Source organism: Salvelinus alpinus, chromosome 19, assembly GCF_045679555.1.
Source record: "Salvelinus alpinus chromosome 19, SLU_Salpinus.1, whole genome shotgun sequence".
In the NCBI taxonomy this organism is placed as follows: Eukaryota; Metazoa; Chordata; class Actinopteri; order Salmoniformes; family Salmonidae; genus Salvelinus; species Salvelinus alpinus.
The window spans coordinates 30,282,533-30,298,170 of NC_092104.1; the positions used below are offsets into that span (position 1 = coordinate 30,282,533).

Sequence of the window (15,638 nt, forward strand, 5' to 3'; positions counted from 1 at the left end):
TTCTGCAAGTATGGCAGAAAAACAGTAAGTTCAATGACTGGCTTTGTTATGGGGGAGGCTATGACTTTCACAACAGAACAGACACAGCTATATTGATTAATAATTTCACAACAGTTATTTGTTTTACAGGCTTTCGTGAGACATCAGTTTTATATCAATGTATTGGATCCATGACAGTGTGATGCGTGGTAGAGATAGTTGGGGTATTTTGCTCTCAGTGTCAGAGCTCACAGCTGTGGATGTGGGTGTGTATGTCTGTATGTACACAGGGTCTGAAGATGAGTGTGGCGTGGACCATGTTCTATGGTGTCCTGAGCGCCTTTGCCCCCGTCTATGGCTGGATACTCTTCCTCCGTGCCCTGGTGGGCTTTGGCATCGGAGGAGCACCACAGTCGTACGTGTCCCTTCTCTCTGGCATTATAGCAATAGCTACAGTATACACTTAAGTAGTTCAAAGTAAAGGATTGGGTTATGTTATTTACCCAGTTATAAGTAGGCACTGGGTAGATAACTGGGTAGATAACATAACCCTGGCTGCTCCCCATAGGGACATTGATATTTCTCATTGTCACAGTTGTAAACAAACAAATATATATATATATTTTATTGTTTCATTCACACCTGCACTGCTGGAGCTCGGAGCTTAAGAATTTCACTGTACACTGCAACTAAAACTGTGCATGTGACTAAATAAAAAATAAAACATCTTATTCTAGAAGTGGCATAATAGTGACATGTCCTTCTCCCTTCAGGGTGACACTGTATGCAGAGTTTCTCCCCATGAGGTCCAGAGCCACCTGCATCTTGCTGATAGAGGTATGGCTTACCCTTCACTATCCTATATACTGTATGTAGTTCCACCTTCTGTCTGTAGCTTGTCCAACCCAATTCCTTTCCCCAACCCTTCTAACTCTGCTGTCCTGTGAGGTCCACTTTCAACTCTGTCAAGTCCTTAATTGATTTGAGACATTAGCAGGTCGGTGTGGTGCACATTGATCCACTTGTTTGTGAGTGATCCTCTTGATGCCAGGTTTGTGGCCCCTCAGGAGCAGGATAGGTCTCCACTCTTAGCTGAATCAATGAAGCTGCTTCACTGTGCCAGGGAACTCATCATTCCAACCTTCTCCTGTACCTATTGCTGTGCCCCTGCAGATATTCTGGGCGCTGGGCACTGTGTTTGAGGTGCTGCTGGCCATCGTGGTGATGCCCACTCTGGGCTGGCGCTGGCTGCTCGGCCTCTCTACCATTCCGCTCTTCATCTTTGCTATCCTCTCTTTTGTGAGTATGACAGTAACAGCTACTACCAATTCACTTGAATTCTGTTTTTTTACACTATTGAACGACTGACCCTTTGGTTTTGGAAACAGTGGCTGCCAGAGAGTGCCCGCTATGATGTGTTGACAGGGAACCAGGAGAAAGCGCTGAACACTCTGAAGCGCATCGCCAAGGAGAACGGAGCTCCCATGCCCCTTGGAAAACTCGTGGCTGCAAGACAGGTATAGCCTGCCCTGCCCTGCCCTGCCCCACCCTGTCCCGCCCCACCATGCCCTGCCCCGCCCCGCCCTGCCCTGCCCCGCCCCGCCCCTCCCCACTTTTGTATGATCTCTTATACACTATTTTAGGCCCAGCTTTTGGAACTTTGGCTTTCCTGGATATAGCCACTATATTGTGATCACTGCATCCAATGGGTACGGATACAGATTTAGAACAAAGTTCTATAGTATGAGAAAAATGTGATTGATACATGTGGATGATCTTGTTCCTGTAGTGTTTGTAAACACCCTGGTAGGTTGAATTATAACCTGAACCAGATTTCAGGCACTGGTTACAGTGAGAAGCTTCCACTTGAGTGGACAGATTGATGACGACCAGTCAATATTCAGGTCCCCAAGAAAGTAGACTTCTCTGTTTACATCACATACACTATCAAGCATTTCACACATATTATTTAGATACTGACTATTAGAGCTTCGTGGTCTATAGCAACACCCCAAAATAAAAGGCTTTAGATGTGCCAAGTGAACCTGCAACCACAACACTTCAATAACACTTGACATAAGATCTTCTCTAAGCATTACAGGGATATGGCTCTGAATATATACAGCAACACTTCCCCCATAAACATTTCTGTCTCTTCTATAGATGTTATATCCCTGTATTGCTACTGCTGTATCAAATTAATTATCTAAGTGAGTCTCAGAAATGGCTAATATATGAATGTTATCTGATATTAGCAAGTTATTGATTTCATGAACCTTATTTCTAAGGCTACATATATTAATATGGGCTATTTTCAGCCCTTTCCTGGGTAACTTATCAGAGACAGACATAATATGGAAAAGAACAAACAAGATAAAAATATACACATTTAAGTGTGTAAGTGTCTGTGTGTGCTACGGGGTTGAAGATACGAACCCATAGGCTTGGCTCTCTCATCCCTTCCAGGCTTTTAGAAAGGAGGGTGGACAATGAGCCTGTCATAGCGGATGTAAGCAATGTCCCCACGCGCTCTGGCAGCTTTCATGGCTGGGATAAGTTCTTTCCTCTTCTGGCGCACAGCTTCAGAATAGTCCTTGTTGAGCAAGATATACATTCCTCTCAAGTTCTTGGCTCTTTCCAGAACAGCTACTTTGTCCTTGAACCTCAGGAACTCGACCACTATTGACCTGGGCCTGTCACCTGGGCCTGTCACCTGGGCCTGTCACCTGGGCCTGTCACCTGGGCCGGTGGTGGGTTTTCCAGTCCTGTGGGCGCTCTCCACCTCAATCTTCCTGTGGTCCAACTTCAATTTCTCAGAGATCATTTCCCTCACTTTTTCCTCAGGCTCCGTCCAGGTCTCATGTGGAGATTCTGCAATTCCGTCCATAACCATGTTATTCTGCTTGATTGTCATTGTTATCATGGATTCACACACAGAACTGATGTCCTCTCTCATCTTGCCATTTTCCTGTTTAAACTTATCGAGCTGACCCTGGGAGAACTGCAACCTGTTCTTCAGGTCCTGGACCTCTGGTCAGGTTGTCCATTATTTTATTAGTTAAATCCACCAGTATTTGGACAAAATACTTGAATCTATTTTCTTGTTGTTGTAACAATTGTTTGTAGAACTCTTTTTGTTTCGTTTAAAAGATCCTTCACCAATGATAGAGAGACACCACTGTCCTCAACGGTACTCCCGCCGGCTTTGGTCTTTGTCATGGTCGCTAGCAACGTAGGTTACTTTGTTACTCCTCACAGTTCCAGACAGGGCAGGTCACATGTAATGAAAATAGGGTGTACTAAAATGGTTGTAGTTTGTTTTGTTTCAGTTATTTATCTGTCATGTTGCTTTTCTGTTTTTCAATCAGGAGGACCGTGGGAAGATCCAGGATCTTTTCTCACCGCATTTTCGCTGGACCACAATTCTGCTGTGGTTTATTTGGTAAATAACCCTTTTAACAAAGAAAAACTTTGAATTTCATAATTTCTAAATACAGGTAATTAAAAGTTAGTAAATCACATCTGATAACTAATCTCAACTTTCCTACATTACTAAAACATAACCAGTACTGCTCTGTTACATACTTTGATTAAATGTCTTCATAAGAGTTGCATCTTTAATTAACCCAGTTTCCTTATGGGAATCCTTATATTGACTGAGCACTGTGTTTTATCTGTCTCAGGTTCTCTAATGCATTTGCCTACTATGGCCTGGTCCTGCTCACCACTGAGCTCTTCCAGGAGGGGGGCGCCTGCGGGGGTGAGTCACTGCTCCTCTCCTCTGACATCATCAGTAACACTCACACAAACACTCTCAAGGATAGCATTAACCAGCTGAGGCCAAACAATCTTATTAATCAGTTAATTCTTAGTGTAATGGGAGAACAACACAGGCCAAGGTAATTTCCGACATACAATTAACATGTCATCTTGACAACTAAAAACAGGATGTTTGTGTCATGCTTTAATCAAGAATAGCTCCCGTTGACCTCAGGTCACGTTAGCATATACACTGAGTGTACAAAACATTAGGAACACCCTCCTAATATTGAGTTGCACCCCCGTTGCTCTCAGAACAGCCTCAATTCGTCGAGGCATGGACTCTACAAGGTGCAGAAAGTGTGCCACAGGGATGCTGGCCCATATTGACTCCAATGCTTTCAACAGTTCTCAAGTTGTCTGGATGTCCTTTGGGTGGTGGACCGTTCTTGATACACACGGGAAACTGTTGAGTGTGAAAAACCCAGCAGCGTTGCAGTTCTTGACACACTCAAACCGGTGCACCTGGCAACTACTACCATACCCCGTTCAAAGGCACTTAAATCTTTTGTCTTGCCCATTCACTCTCTGAATGGCACAATCCATGTCTTAATTGTCTCAAGGCTTAACATTCCTTATTTAACCTGTCTCCTCCCCTTCATCAACACTGATTGAAGTGGATTTAACAAGTGACACCAATAAGGGATCATAGCTTTCACCTGGATTCACCTGGCCAGTCTATGTCATGGCCAGAGCAATTGTATCTCATGTTTTGTACACTCAGTGCAAGTCTCAAGGCCATTTCAGGAGTTGTGATTCTGGATGTCTGTAGTGATAACTGGTGCATCACGTGTTTCTTGTGTTATGTCTCCCTCTAGAGTCAAAAGGTAGTAAGAGGGAGCCCAGGTGTAGCCTGGAGTGTAAATACCTGACCTCAGACGACTACAAGGATCTGCTGTGGACCACCCTCTCTGAATTCCCAGGTATACTTCTTCAACCTCAACTCAGTCAGTATATTGCTAAACACAATAATTGCTGTATGGGGAGCAGTGTACTGTGAAGTAAAGTAGGTTGTAAATTGTTCTGATCTATAAAAATATCTGAATAGATTGGTTGATGTATTAATGTTGGGCAGGCCTACTGGTGACTCTGTGGGCCATCGATCGGCTGGGAAGGAGGAAGACCATGGCACTGTGCTTCTTTGTCTTCTCTCTCTGCCTTGTTCCACTCTACGCTTGTGTAGGGAGGTAAGACCATCCATTACGGAGTTATTACCACAAGTATTAGTAATGTACTACTCTCACATTTAACATAACAAACATCACACTGTGGTGGATCCACAACTGACAACACAGTAACTGTGTTGCGTTTAACGGTGCTGTTGTTATTAACAGTGTTGTTGTTAACAGTGTTGTTGTTATTACCAGTGTTGTTGTTAAGTGTTGTTGTTGTTGTTATTAACAGTGTTGCTGTTAACGGTGCTGTTATTGTTATAAACAGTGTTGTTGTTAACGGTGTTGTTGTTATTAACAGTGTTGTTGTTAACAGTGTTGTTGTTATTAACAGTGTTGTTGTTATTACCAGTGTTGTTGTTAAGTGTTGTTGTTATTGTTATAAACAGTGTTGTTGTTAACGGTGTTGTTGTTATTACCCGTGTTGTTGTTAACAGTGTTGTTGTTATTAACAGTGTTGTTGTCTCTGCTCCAGGACCTGGTTGACAGTATTGATATTCATCGCCAGGGCCTTCATTGCAGGAGGTTTCCAGGCTGCTTATGTCTACACCCCTGAGGTGAGGTGATCGGCCATGGAACCCCATGGCTACAATATTAACTCTATAGAACGTCAGCTCGTACTCTAAAAACAAAGCTGAAGTGACTTGGCCTTGATTACAGGTAGACGGAGGTGGACAAACACGACTTTGATTTATAACCAGATCAAACACTGTAGATTCCAATAACCTCTTCCTCTGTTATTTTATAACTATGTCTTGAGGTTATTTATGGCTTCAAGATTATACTACATTTCAGACGTCAGCTTTCTGTTCAGTTGTATTTCTTTGATAGATTTGTAACTAAACAAAGGACTAGTTCTTTGCTTCATACTCTTCTTCCCCATTGGTTTCTAATAAGCGTCAATATGGTACAAACTAAACCATACTGTAAATGCAAATAAGGCGTAAAATGGACATTCCCCTTTGCGTAAACCCCTTGAAGTGTCTGTCCTGAATGTTTATGAGTGATGTATTCCTATGGTGTTCTCCTGACTCTATAGGTATATCCAACAGCAACCAGAGCGTTAGGTCTGGGCACTAGTAGTGGAATGGCCAGAGTGGGAGCCCTCATCACACCCTTTGTTGCACAGGTAAAAAAATGTTTTAAAGGTTACCACAACCAATATAAGGTATATTTGCTTTGTACTTAATGTGTACAGAAAGACAGTGAAGGCTTCACAGAGAGACAGTAATACTGCATTCCTCCTCTCTTTCCTGCAGGTGATGTTGGAGTCTTCTGTGTACCTGACTCTGTCAGTGTATAGCATCTGTTGCATGCTGGCTGCCATCGCCTCATGTGCTCTGCCCATTGAGACCACTGGCCGGGGCCTCCAGGAGTCCAGCCACCGCGAGTGGGGCCAGGAGATGATGGGCCGGGCCCATGGCAACAGCTCTGGGGGCATCCCACACTCCGACTCTGGGTCCCAGGAGGACTGAACACAGGCAAGAAGGTGGTGGAGGATGGAGGCTGGAGTGGAAAAGAGGGGCAATGAAGGAGAAGGAAGCTAGGCAAGAAGCCCTTGTCCATTCTCAACTCAAATGTGTCATTACTGGTTTGTATATAGGCACCACAGTGGCTTGAGAGAGAGCCTGCCAGCAAAATGTTATTCAAAAACATTTCTCTCCGATTTTAATCTTCGACCACTACCATGATTTTTGCTAATGTACGATAACCTCACTCTGAGTGAGACAGAGCTGAATGGAGTATTCAAAGTTGCACTGGATGGTGGCGGGGAGAAAAAACATTCAGGGTGGGATTGACATTCTTCCAGCTCGGTATTTGAATTTTACAGTCATATTGTGAGAGAAGAACAGCGAGAGCGATGGTAGAAGAGTGTGATAGAGGACGTTGATTTGCTGCATTGTTTCTATTAACCCGTTTCCTCTAAGAGATCATACTCAGGTCCTACTACTTGTTTTTGGATGAGGGACAAATTGAGGACTTTTGACTAATGAAAGGGCAGCTGCATTGAAACATCACAAAAAGTCCATTATCTTGTGCAAAGCTATAATGAAAACAATGACATGTAACGAATTGCTATCTAATGTTACCGTAATTACACACTCAACATAATCAAATCTGTACATCTTGGGTTGTCTGCACGTCCCCATCACCACGGTAACCATCAGCCACTGTAATCACCCTGCTGTCAACTGACATGAGGCACTTCGAGGAGGTGTGGGGTCACAAATCTCGGTTACACTTCAGTTTAGAAACGTATAAGTGAGGCAATCATAATGACGACGTAAAGTCTCTCTGTGCAGCTGGTATAAGCATTTATTAGCACTCATATTGTAGTCTGACTTGAACGGAGTCGTGCTGTTGTCGCACGGTGAACATAGTTTATGTAAATTAGGGAAATTGCAGATGTGTACTGATTAAAGTTCATGCCAGGTGTTACAATGCTTATATGTGCATGTTGAAGGCTTTATTTGCCATGAAACTGAAGTGCTACTGAAATCTTTGAACCGTACTATACTTTCACCTCTTATCCACCCAAAGTTGTCAGTCTGGTACAGTACTATTTACTCCACATGGGTGAAATTATTCAAAGCAAACATAATCACATGGTTTTTCAGGGTACACCTCAATGGCTGGCTGTGAATGCTAAACATCATGTTAACCTGAATTCACATATTAAACACAGAACACTCAACAATACTGATAATACAAACACACACACAAACCTTCATACAACAATTTTTCGGAGTGGCACAGCTTTTGCTTACTGGATAAAAGTCATCTCTGTATATACTATACCAATAGCTGGTTTGGTTGTTGTTTGTTGGTGAGGTGGTGCGGGGATGGTCTTTGTCCCCTTGTAAAAGTAACACAAGAAACAAGTTGTTGTTGAAAATGGTAATGGTTCCTACATGCCTGCCATTGCAATTTAGTACCACATTAAAAATGTCTGTGCAGATTCTTCTCACTACACTGGATGTAAATGTGTATGATACAACAATAAATTACGTTTCAAAAAAGCAGAATGTTGGATTGTGGAAGTATTTATTTCTTCATTCATTTTCAAACTTCATATGTTTTTAGAACTCACGATAGAACATTATTAATAAGATATCTTGACATTTTAGTTTGATATTGCACTCCTATTTTTATGTCACATTTGTAAGATTTGCTTATCACATTTTTGGAAAACATTTTATTGGTTCAATATGTTATATATTAGCATCTCTTTAACTACAATATAAAATCTTAACTTTTCAAAATAGATTTAAATCGATTAGCTAATAGTTATGACTACACAACAAAGGAAATTGACATTCAATAAAAGCAATCCTGATGGCTGGCATGAAACCATTTTAAGGCTGGCTGGTAGTCTTTGTGTTCCAAGTTAGCTGGTTTTGGGTTAATCAGGTACTCCACTACCTAAACTCTGATTTAGAGTTGTTCTCTTGCAAATATGAATGAACCCTCACTGTTGTCTGAAGGCCTCAGGAGTTTCCTATGCGGGTTCCTTCGCAAACCGTTCTGATGTTAAAATGGTCCCATACAGACATGTGAGAGATACTGATGCCACTGCTGTTTAGGTAATAAACCACTAGTTTACAAACGAGACCTGGGCTCCCAGCCCTTCAGCTCCAATATCTCCCCCAAGAGCCGAGCTGCCTCCTGGGCACAGCCTCGGTGAATGGTCAATCCGAAACCTCCATGGCCATAGTTGTGGATCACCTGAAAACAGCACATTAATATCAGTGTTATGTCTATGTACTTCTAATCTGGAGCCTAAAGGGTGACTAACACTAATAGCCAAACAATACATCTTGGTTACTGAAGAAGTAGTAACCAGTCTGTTCTTGGTGACTCACCTCAAATGTGATTGGTCCAGACTGCATGGTTTCCCTCTCCAGACGGACTTTACTACGAACAGGCCTGAGCCCTGACCAGTCCTCCACTATCCGGGCATGCTGAGGAGTCAGAGGGGAGGTGAGCCATATGAATAAACAGACAGGGTAGAGCTAGCTAATGTAGTTATTCTGTATCTGTACTTGTATTCTGTCTACTGGATGAGAAGCATTGATTTGGTATGATGGCTGAGCCATTTAAACATAGGTGCTGTGATAACCCCTCTATTCAATGTCTGTCAGACCAGGGATCTTTTCAAAGGTCTGTGACCTCTGACCTTGAGGCTGGGCTCCAGCTGGCAGGCCCCCTCCCATATCTCCTTGTGGTCCTCAGAGTTGTTCTGCTCACTCCAGTTCCCCAGCTGGAAACACCCACCAACAACCACTGAACGACTCCTACAGAGACAAGGCAGAAGTTATTGGTCTTCAATTCACTGTACTCCAAAATAAAAGGAGCTGAATACTTAGACAAACGTATACTTTGATGCTGTAATTATATGCAACAACTTGAAAAATGTGTAATAACTGCTTTATTGACACCTGCAGTAGGTGGAATTTCTGATATTATATCCACTTTACCCTGGTATAATGTACGGTGAATTGTAGGTTCCAGCAGTGAAATTGTGGGTGAGGATCCAATGCTTAAGCCATGGAGCATCCACCTGAAACACAGACAGATTAAGTGCAACATAATCAGCCATGTCCCCATTGTAATTACCAAATTCACCTTTCAACCTTTGCACTCTGACCTTCAGTATCTGCCCACGGCCTGGTGTGAGGTCAGGGTCAGGCTGGAGGTCCCCTGACCTCACTCCGGTGCAGTTGATGATGACGTCTGCCCCACTCTCCGCAAGCTGAACTCAACAGACAAGAAGGAAGGAAGAAAAGTTGGGAGGTTGAATTAAAATAAATAAACACTGCTGATATTCATGAACAGGGGTTTATGAAAGCCAAAGCTCTCCCTCTCTCTGAGGTGGTCTGTAGGATATTAATGACTGGATATTGGATATGAATGCTTTCAGGATATTTCTCAAAATTAAACACCGAGTAAAACTAATATGGTTGAGCTGCACTCTGAGCATGAATGCACTGCACTGTGTAAGACACTCCCGTTGGGTAAGGAAAACACATGCCTAGATTAGATGGAAATTAAATAAGCATAGTAAAATTACTGTCATCAGGACAAAAGAGGCCAAGGACAGAGTGAGGGCCTCAGAAAATACAGCACCTTCTATCTTCATACTCCTTGTGAGGTGGGAGTCTTAGAACATTCCAAACTCGCACTGTTCATTATATTCATTTAGAACTCTCACCACTTTGAAGGACTCTATCCTCCTCTGGTAAAATGTCACACCTCGCTTCTGTAACCTAGAAACATCACATAAAGGTATATAGAAAATGAAGTAATATAGGGAACCCAAATTGCACATATTTATATGTTAGGTTGGGTGCTAAAACATAATATTGACCTTGAGAGATGATGAAACCACCATAAGATATAAATAACACATTATCTTTTGCTTCCCCTTCCCACTAGATTAACCCAGTTTATCCCACAGCTGTGCCAATATAAAGAAATTCTCAAACAATTCATGTTTGACCATTTGTAAAAATGTAACTGCTTTCAAATTGTATATTTTGTAATGAACTAAACTGGTCATAGATTGATGTAAAATATAGATGGTTAACGCTTGATCATATGGCCCTGTGTGTAAACTATCAACACTTTTTTGGATATCACGGATAAGATAAGTAAATCACTCACCAGTCCATCAGCCAAGGCAAGTAACTTTTTCCCTCCACCATGAGAGCAGTGTTGAACCACCCATAGCTAAAAGACCCCCGACATAAACAAGGGGAGAATGACAATGAGGGTAAAAAACAATGACAACTGATAGGTGCACATTCTGCATGACCAGACTCATTCTAAAGTCATCAGCTGTATAGGGTTGCATGACTCCTGTCAACATATGACAACAGCCAACGGGACTAATGCAACAAAAACATTGCAAATATGTCCAAACAAAGTACCAGTATGCAGGAAACAGCTCCAGCTCTCGTTTGGTAAGCTGTCTGAAGCCCAGCACACTATCTTTAAAAGAGGGATCCTGCAATAAAAGAGAGTGAATATAGTTATTAGTTACTCATTATTTTCATTACCTTCCATGCCTGTGCTGGTTTGCGGTTGTAATGCAGAGGCTTCATTAATCAGTGTGGTCTCAGCGGCCATGTCTTCTAATTATGTCATGGACCTGTCTTTGTAATGCTGAAGAGTAGACTATTGAGATGGGCTTAGTGTATTCAGACTATTCAGAAAATACAAACATTGTAAACTGAGCGAAGCCACTGCTACGATAGACCATTGCTACACTGTAATAACACAGATGGTGGAACAGGAACTTGGGCTCAAGTTCATCTACTTCAGCAAAAGGCTTATACAGAAGTAGATGGACTTTATAACAACTGGGCTCCCGAGTGGCGCAGCGGTCTAAGACACTGCATCTCAGTGCAAGAGGCTTCACTACAGTCCCTGGTTTGAATCCAGGCTGCATCACATCCGGGTGTGATTGGGAGTCCAATAGGGCGGTGCACAATTGGCCCAGTGTCGTCCGTGTTTGGCCGTCATTGTAAATAAGAATTTGTTCTTAACTGACTTGCCTAGTTAAATAAAAGTCTTGAAATGTTTAACTGCTAGGCCCTGCCTCCATGTGAGTGATGAAGTATGGGTCAGTTAACTGTTATCTGAGGGTGAATCTATGGCATGATGTTTAGCTGTAGATACACTAATACTCACTGGTGCAGGCTCACTGCAAAGGTTGTAGCCAGACTGGAGGAAAATCCCCATTTTGATAGAGTCCGGGGAGCTCAGGAAGCTCAGCAGGTAGTCAAACGTCTCCTTACACCATTTACTGCAAAATAACACATACAGAATGATAGTGTAAGCATTCACTTATAAAACATTCTATTGATTCACTTACTACAGGCGTGCCCAAAATGTACTCATCACAGGAGGTTGGTGGCACCTTAACTGGGGAAAATAGGCTTGTGGTAATGACTGGAGCGGTATCAGTGGAATGGTATCAAATATATCAAACACATGGTTTCCAGGTGTTTGAGGCCATTCCATTTGCTCCATTCCGGCCATTATTATAAGCCGCCCTCAGCAGCCTCCACTGGTATTCATAGAGCCAAGCAGATGCCCTCTCACGTCTCCTGGACATTGCCCTTGTCGTAGAGGTATGGCTGCCAGAATCCTGCAGCCCCATCGCTGGTGGTCAGTGGGGTGAAGCGGTCCGCATACACCTCAATGGTCAGTGGACTGACTATGGAGTGGTACTGCTCATAGATGCTTTGAGCAGTGGACAGGCCACTGACCCCAGCTCCGATCACTGCCACACGCATGTCTGGAAATAACAAACACAACAGTTTACTGTTGTTGCTGCTTTTGTTGTTATTATTACTTATTTTTGTTTCTGATTTGCATCCATTCTTTGTGACCTTGGTTCTGCTCAGAATCTGCTACCATTCCATATAACTTTGAACAAACATTTACATGTCCTTGAGTGTACCTGACCCTCTGACCCATCTAACTGTATGAAGTAACCTGAAATTGTGAAAGACGGTGAAAAAAAACGGAATATAAATATCTATCAAAACAACAACAAAAAAACATTATTCAAAACATTACACATATTCAGATCAGGGGGTTATGAGGGTTTGTGTAGTTGCATTACATTGACTGAACAACTATTTTATTTATTTATTCCACAAATAGACTATAAACAGTGAAAATGAATCAATCTTCACCATTACAGGCTATGGCTGCCAGAGTTGAACATAATAATTGCAAAGCAATCAAATTAATATGCTTTATTGCTGCAGCCCTGGGGCGGCAGGTAGTGGTTAGAGCGTTTTGCCAGTAACCGAAATGTTGCCGGCTCGAATCCCCGAGCTGACAAGGTAAAAATCTGTCGTTCTGCCCCTGAACAAGGCAGTTAACCCACTGTTCCCCGGTATGCCGTCATTGTAAATAAGAATTTGTTCTTAATTTACTTACTTAGTTTAAAAAAATGTAAAGCCTGCACGTGTCCACACTTTGACAAATCCTTCTGAAACTGAAAAAGTAGCAATATAGCCTGTAGAGATTGGTATTAATAAGTAGGCTTCTTGAAGGTTAAAAACAGTGTGAAGAATCTGTTTTGCTCGATATTTGATGGCTTTGCTGCAACTTGGAAAAGGAAACATTCTCGAAATGGCGATTGGTTGGATGCAGAATGTAAGAAAAGAAGGTGAACAAATAATTCAAGAAATGTTAAAGTAAACTAGAAATCATAAAAAAATGGAGACAGCGGGAAAACTGGATTTACCTTCTAAGTTGCCTTGTCTTCTAGCTGACAATCCGCCTCCAAATATAGCGTCACATGGTCGGTCCAAGGTACAGAAGTCGTCTCGGGTCTACATGGCAGATAAAGGCTTGAATATGAAAATACAAATATCCCACTCTATTAGCCTTGACCGGCAATGAATAATGTACTGTAGAAAAATATTTTGTTAAAACTAATAGAATGAAAAAAATGACATCTACTTCTACTACGTTACATTTAAAACTTTCACCGTACTTGAACCCATAAGGCCTGTAGGGGAGAGAGGCGAATGTTGAGCCATTTTTTACGCTTCTTTCTTTTCCCCAACGCAGTTAAGCCAAAACCACGCCCCGTTATTCAGAGAGGCGTTCTACAACGCTTTCAGCGCTCTCCAAGTCCGAAAGTGAATATCACACAGCGCGAAATTTCAGTCACTGATTAGTAACGTTTGCCCTTGTATTTCAAGATTGAAAAATATAATAACATAATGTCGTTGACACAGCTAGCCATTAACGTCCCTTAACGCTCAAAGACAGATTCAATGGCTGTAGCATAGCGTATTCGACTGAATGATTAGCTAATAAATATTTGAGAAATTATGAATAATAAGCATATGCTTTTACCTGATAATACACTACTAATGATAATATAACAACTTCAAATACCTAGCTAGTAACGTTAAGTAGCCTAAGTTAACTTAGCTGACCTTCAATTGAGGGAATTCAGCCGAGTTCTGAGACATTGTTACAACTCATTGAAACTCTGAAAATAAATCTGGGTTAAATAAATAAAAAATGTAATAAAACAATGCATACAACGGAAAAAATGTAATCATAATTTGTATTGTGGGGTATGTGGAGTCATTTTGACTATATTAGCCCACACAGCTACAAAGATGCACTTTGATGCTAGGTTGAGGACCTTATATTGTAGCTTACAGAGACCCCAACTGATGTGTAAAACCAGGGGAGAGCGACTACCCGCTCTCTTTGAAGCCACGGAAGTTCAAGGCCGACCGTGGTACTGCAGGCATTGTTAGCAGAAAACAGGATCATACATTACAATGAATGGTTCAACTTGAGTTATTGAATGAGAGGGGGCAACACTGAGCTAACCTGCAACGTCACTTCCTGAAGTAGCTCAAACTGTGCAGTTATGTCTCCATGAGATGCCGTCTTAACTAGAAGTGTGCGGAGTAGTTGGACAAAACTAGTATCATAAGTGATATGGGCAATTTTCTGTATATGATTATGATCCAAGTATTTTTTGTAATTATCCGTGATTGGAAAAAAAGTAATTTACGGGTGCCAGCACGCATCTTTTTCATGTCAATCAGTCAACTGAGGCGCTACATGGTCTAAATAATTCAACTGGCTAATTTGCCTGTCTGAAAGAGAATGTCGGGCTGTTCGTTGATCCTGTTGCTCTGATTGGATAGAGTAAAGCTGTATTTCTCTTTGCCCGCACTTCGTGATTTTACCCGATCACTTTCACTTCTCTGTTTCGGTCTGTTTCGGATAATCATGTTAGCCTACAACTATGATAAATCAAATGGCAAGGACATTTGCTATCAAGATATCAATGTGCATAATATCTAACAAGCGGGGCAAGGGTAGGGAAAAAAGCTGAAACGCAGACGCGCATTCTGACTGTGAGCAAACTTGTCTGCCTGCTGCAAGTTGAAGACACACACACACACACACCCTTCCGCGGCTCCTAATATGCAGCTTGTTTGGTCTATAAACGTGCAGGGAGATTGGTATTTTGCCAACATCTACTTTGGCATATGAAACATTTCAGTTTTTTTCCGATCATGAGTTCATCCGATCCGACTATCAATTGTCAATTTACGGATATGATTATGACTACATGTCTGCACACCCCTAATCACAACCGACTTAATTTGGCTTCATTACGCTATTGAGTCTTCACATAGGAATGAATGATGTTACGTGATCAATGACTTTGTCCATTCATATATACAGTCATTGTATGACCAGCTCTCCTGCTATCTCTCTCAGAATGACCTTCTTGATCCAAATCAGTCAGGTTTCAAGACTAGTCATTCAACTGAGACTGCTCTTCTCTGTATCACGGAGGCGCTCCGCACTGCTAAAGCTAACTCTCTCTCCTCTGCTCTCATCCTTCTAGACCTATCGGCTGCCTTCGATACTGTGAACCATCAGATCCTCCTCTCCACCCTCTCCGAGTTGGGCATCTCCGGCGCGGCCCACGCTTGGATTGCGTCCTACCTGACAGGTCGCTCCTACCAGGTGGCGTGGCGAGAATCTGTCTCCTCACCACGTGCTCTCACCACTGGTGTCCCCCAGGGCTCTGTTCTAGGCCCTCTCCTATTCTCGCTATACACCAAGTCACTTGGCTCTGTCATAACCTCACATGGTCTC

At 42.3% G+C, this 15,638-nt stretch overlaps 2 protein-coding genes across 6 annotated transcripts; one reads left to right on the top strand and one right to left on the bottom strand.

Moving 5' to 3' along the window:
- Nucleotides 1-11: 11 nt before the first annotated feature.
- LOC139545305 (synaptic vesicle 2-related protein-like) lies at nucleotides 12-7,996 on the top strand. The gene is made up of 12 exons (XM_071352931.1): nucleotides 12-24; nucleotides 270-394; nucleotides 753-816; nucleotides 1,153-1,278; nucleotides 1,368-1,496; nucleotides 3,348-3,421; nucleotides 3,663-3,739; nucleotides 4,617-4,721; nucleotides 4,874-4,985; nucleotides 5,446-5,527; nucleotides 6,010-6,099; nucleotides 6,230-7,996. The coding sequence occupies exons 2-12, from the start codon at nucleotides 279-281 to the stop codon at nucleotides 6,443-6,445; spliced, it is 1,191 nt and encodes a 396-aa protein (XP_071209032.1). The 5' UTR covers nucleotides 12-24; nucleotides 270-278; the 3' UTR covers nucleotides 6,446-7,996.
- Nucleotides 7,997-7,998: 2 nt separating this feature from the next.
- Nucleotides 7,999-13,887, bottom strand: LOC139545306 (D-amino-acid oxidase-like). 5 transcript variants are annotated; one of them, XM_071352935.1, is made up of 13 exons: nucleotides 13,489-13,887; nucleotides 13,237-13,324; nucleotides 12,927-13,005; nucleotides 12,078-12,273; nucleotides 11,664-11,778; nucleotides 10,901-10,977; nucleotides 10,635-10,700; nucleotides 10,183-10,237; nucleotides 9,619-9,723; nucleotides 9,449-9,531; nucleotides 9,148-9,265; nucleotides 8,834-8,932; nucleotides 7,999-8,696 (listed from the first exon to the last, which is right to left on the bottom strand). In XM_071352935.1, exons 4-13 carry the CDS (start codon nucleotides 12,269-12,271, stop codon nucleotides 8,571-8,573), a joined length of 1,038 nt encoding a protein of 345 aa, XP_071209036.1. In that variant the 5' UTR covers nucleotides 12,272-12,273; nucleotides 12,927-13,005; nucleotides 13,237-13,324; nucleotides 13,489-13,887; the 3' UTR covers nucleotides 7,999-8,570. The 5 variants fall into 5 exon arrangements, with proteins under 5 accessions (XP_071209036.1, XP_071209034.1, XP_071209033.1 ...); XM_071352933.1 differs by lacking the exon at nucleotides 12,927-13,005; XM_071352932.1 differs by lacking the exon at nucleotides 12,927-13,005 and having other exon boundaries at nucleotides 13,237-13,523.
- Nucleotides 13,888-15,638: the final 1,751 nt, after the last annotated feature.

Excerpts from the sequence above, each read along its gene's own strand:
- LOC139545305 (XM_071352931.1), top strand. The coding sequence starts at position 279 with ATGAGTGTGGCGTGGACCATGTTCTATGGTGTCCTGAGCGCCTTTGCC. Across the intron at positions 1,279-1,367 it reads TCTTTGCTATCCTCTCTTTT|TGGCTGCCAGAGAGTGCCCG; the intron begins GTGAGTATGACA and ends TTTTGGAAACAG. Across the intron at positions 1,497-3,347 it reads AACTCGTGGCTGCAAGACAG|GAGGACCGTGGGAAGATCCA; the intron begins GTATAGCCTGCC and ends TTTTTCAATCAG.
- LOC139545306 (XM_071352933.1), bottom strand. The coding sequence starts at position 12,271 with ATGCGTGTGGCAGTGATCGGAGCTGGGGTCAGTGGCCTGTCCACTGCT. Across the intron at positions 10,701-10,900 it reads GAGCTGTTTCCTGCATACTG|CTATGGGTGGTTCAACACTG; the intron begins GTACTTTGTTTG and ends GGGGTCTTTTAG. Across the intron at positions 9,724-10,182 it reads GGATAGAGTCCTTCAAAGTG|CTTGCGGAGAGTGGGGCAGA; the intron begins GTGAGAGTTCTA and ends TGTTGAGTTCAG.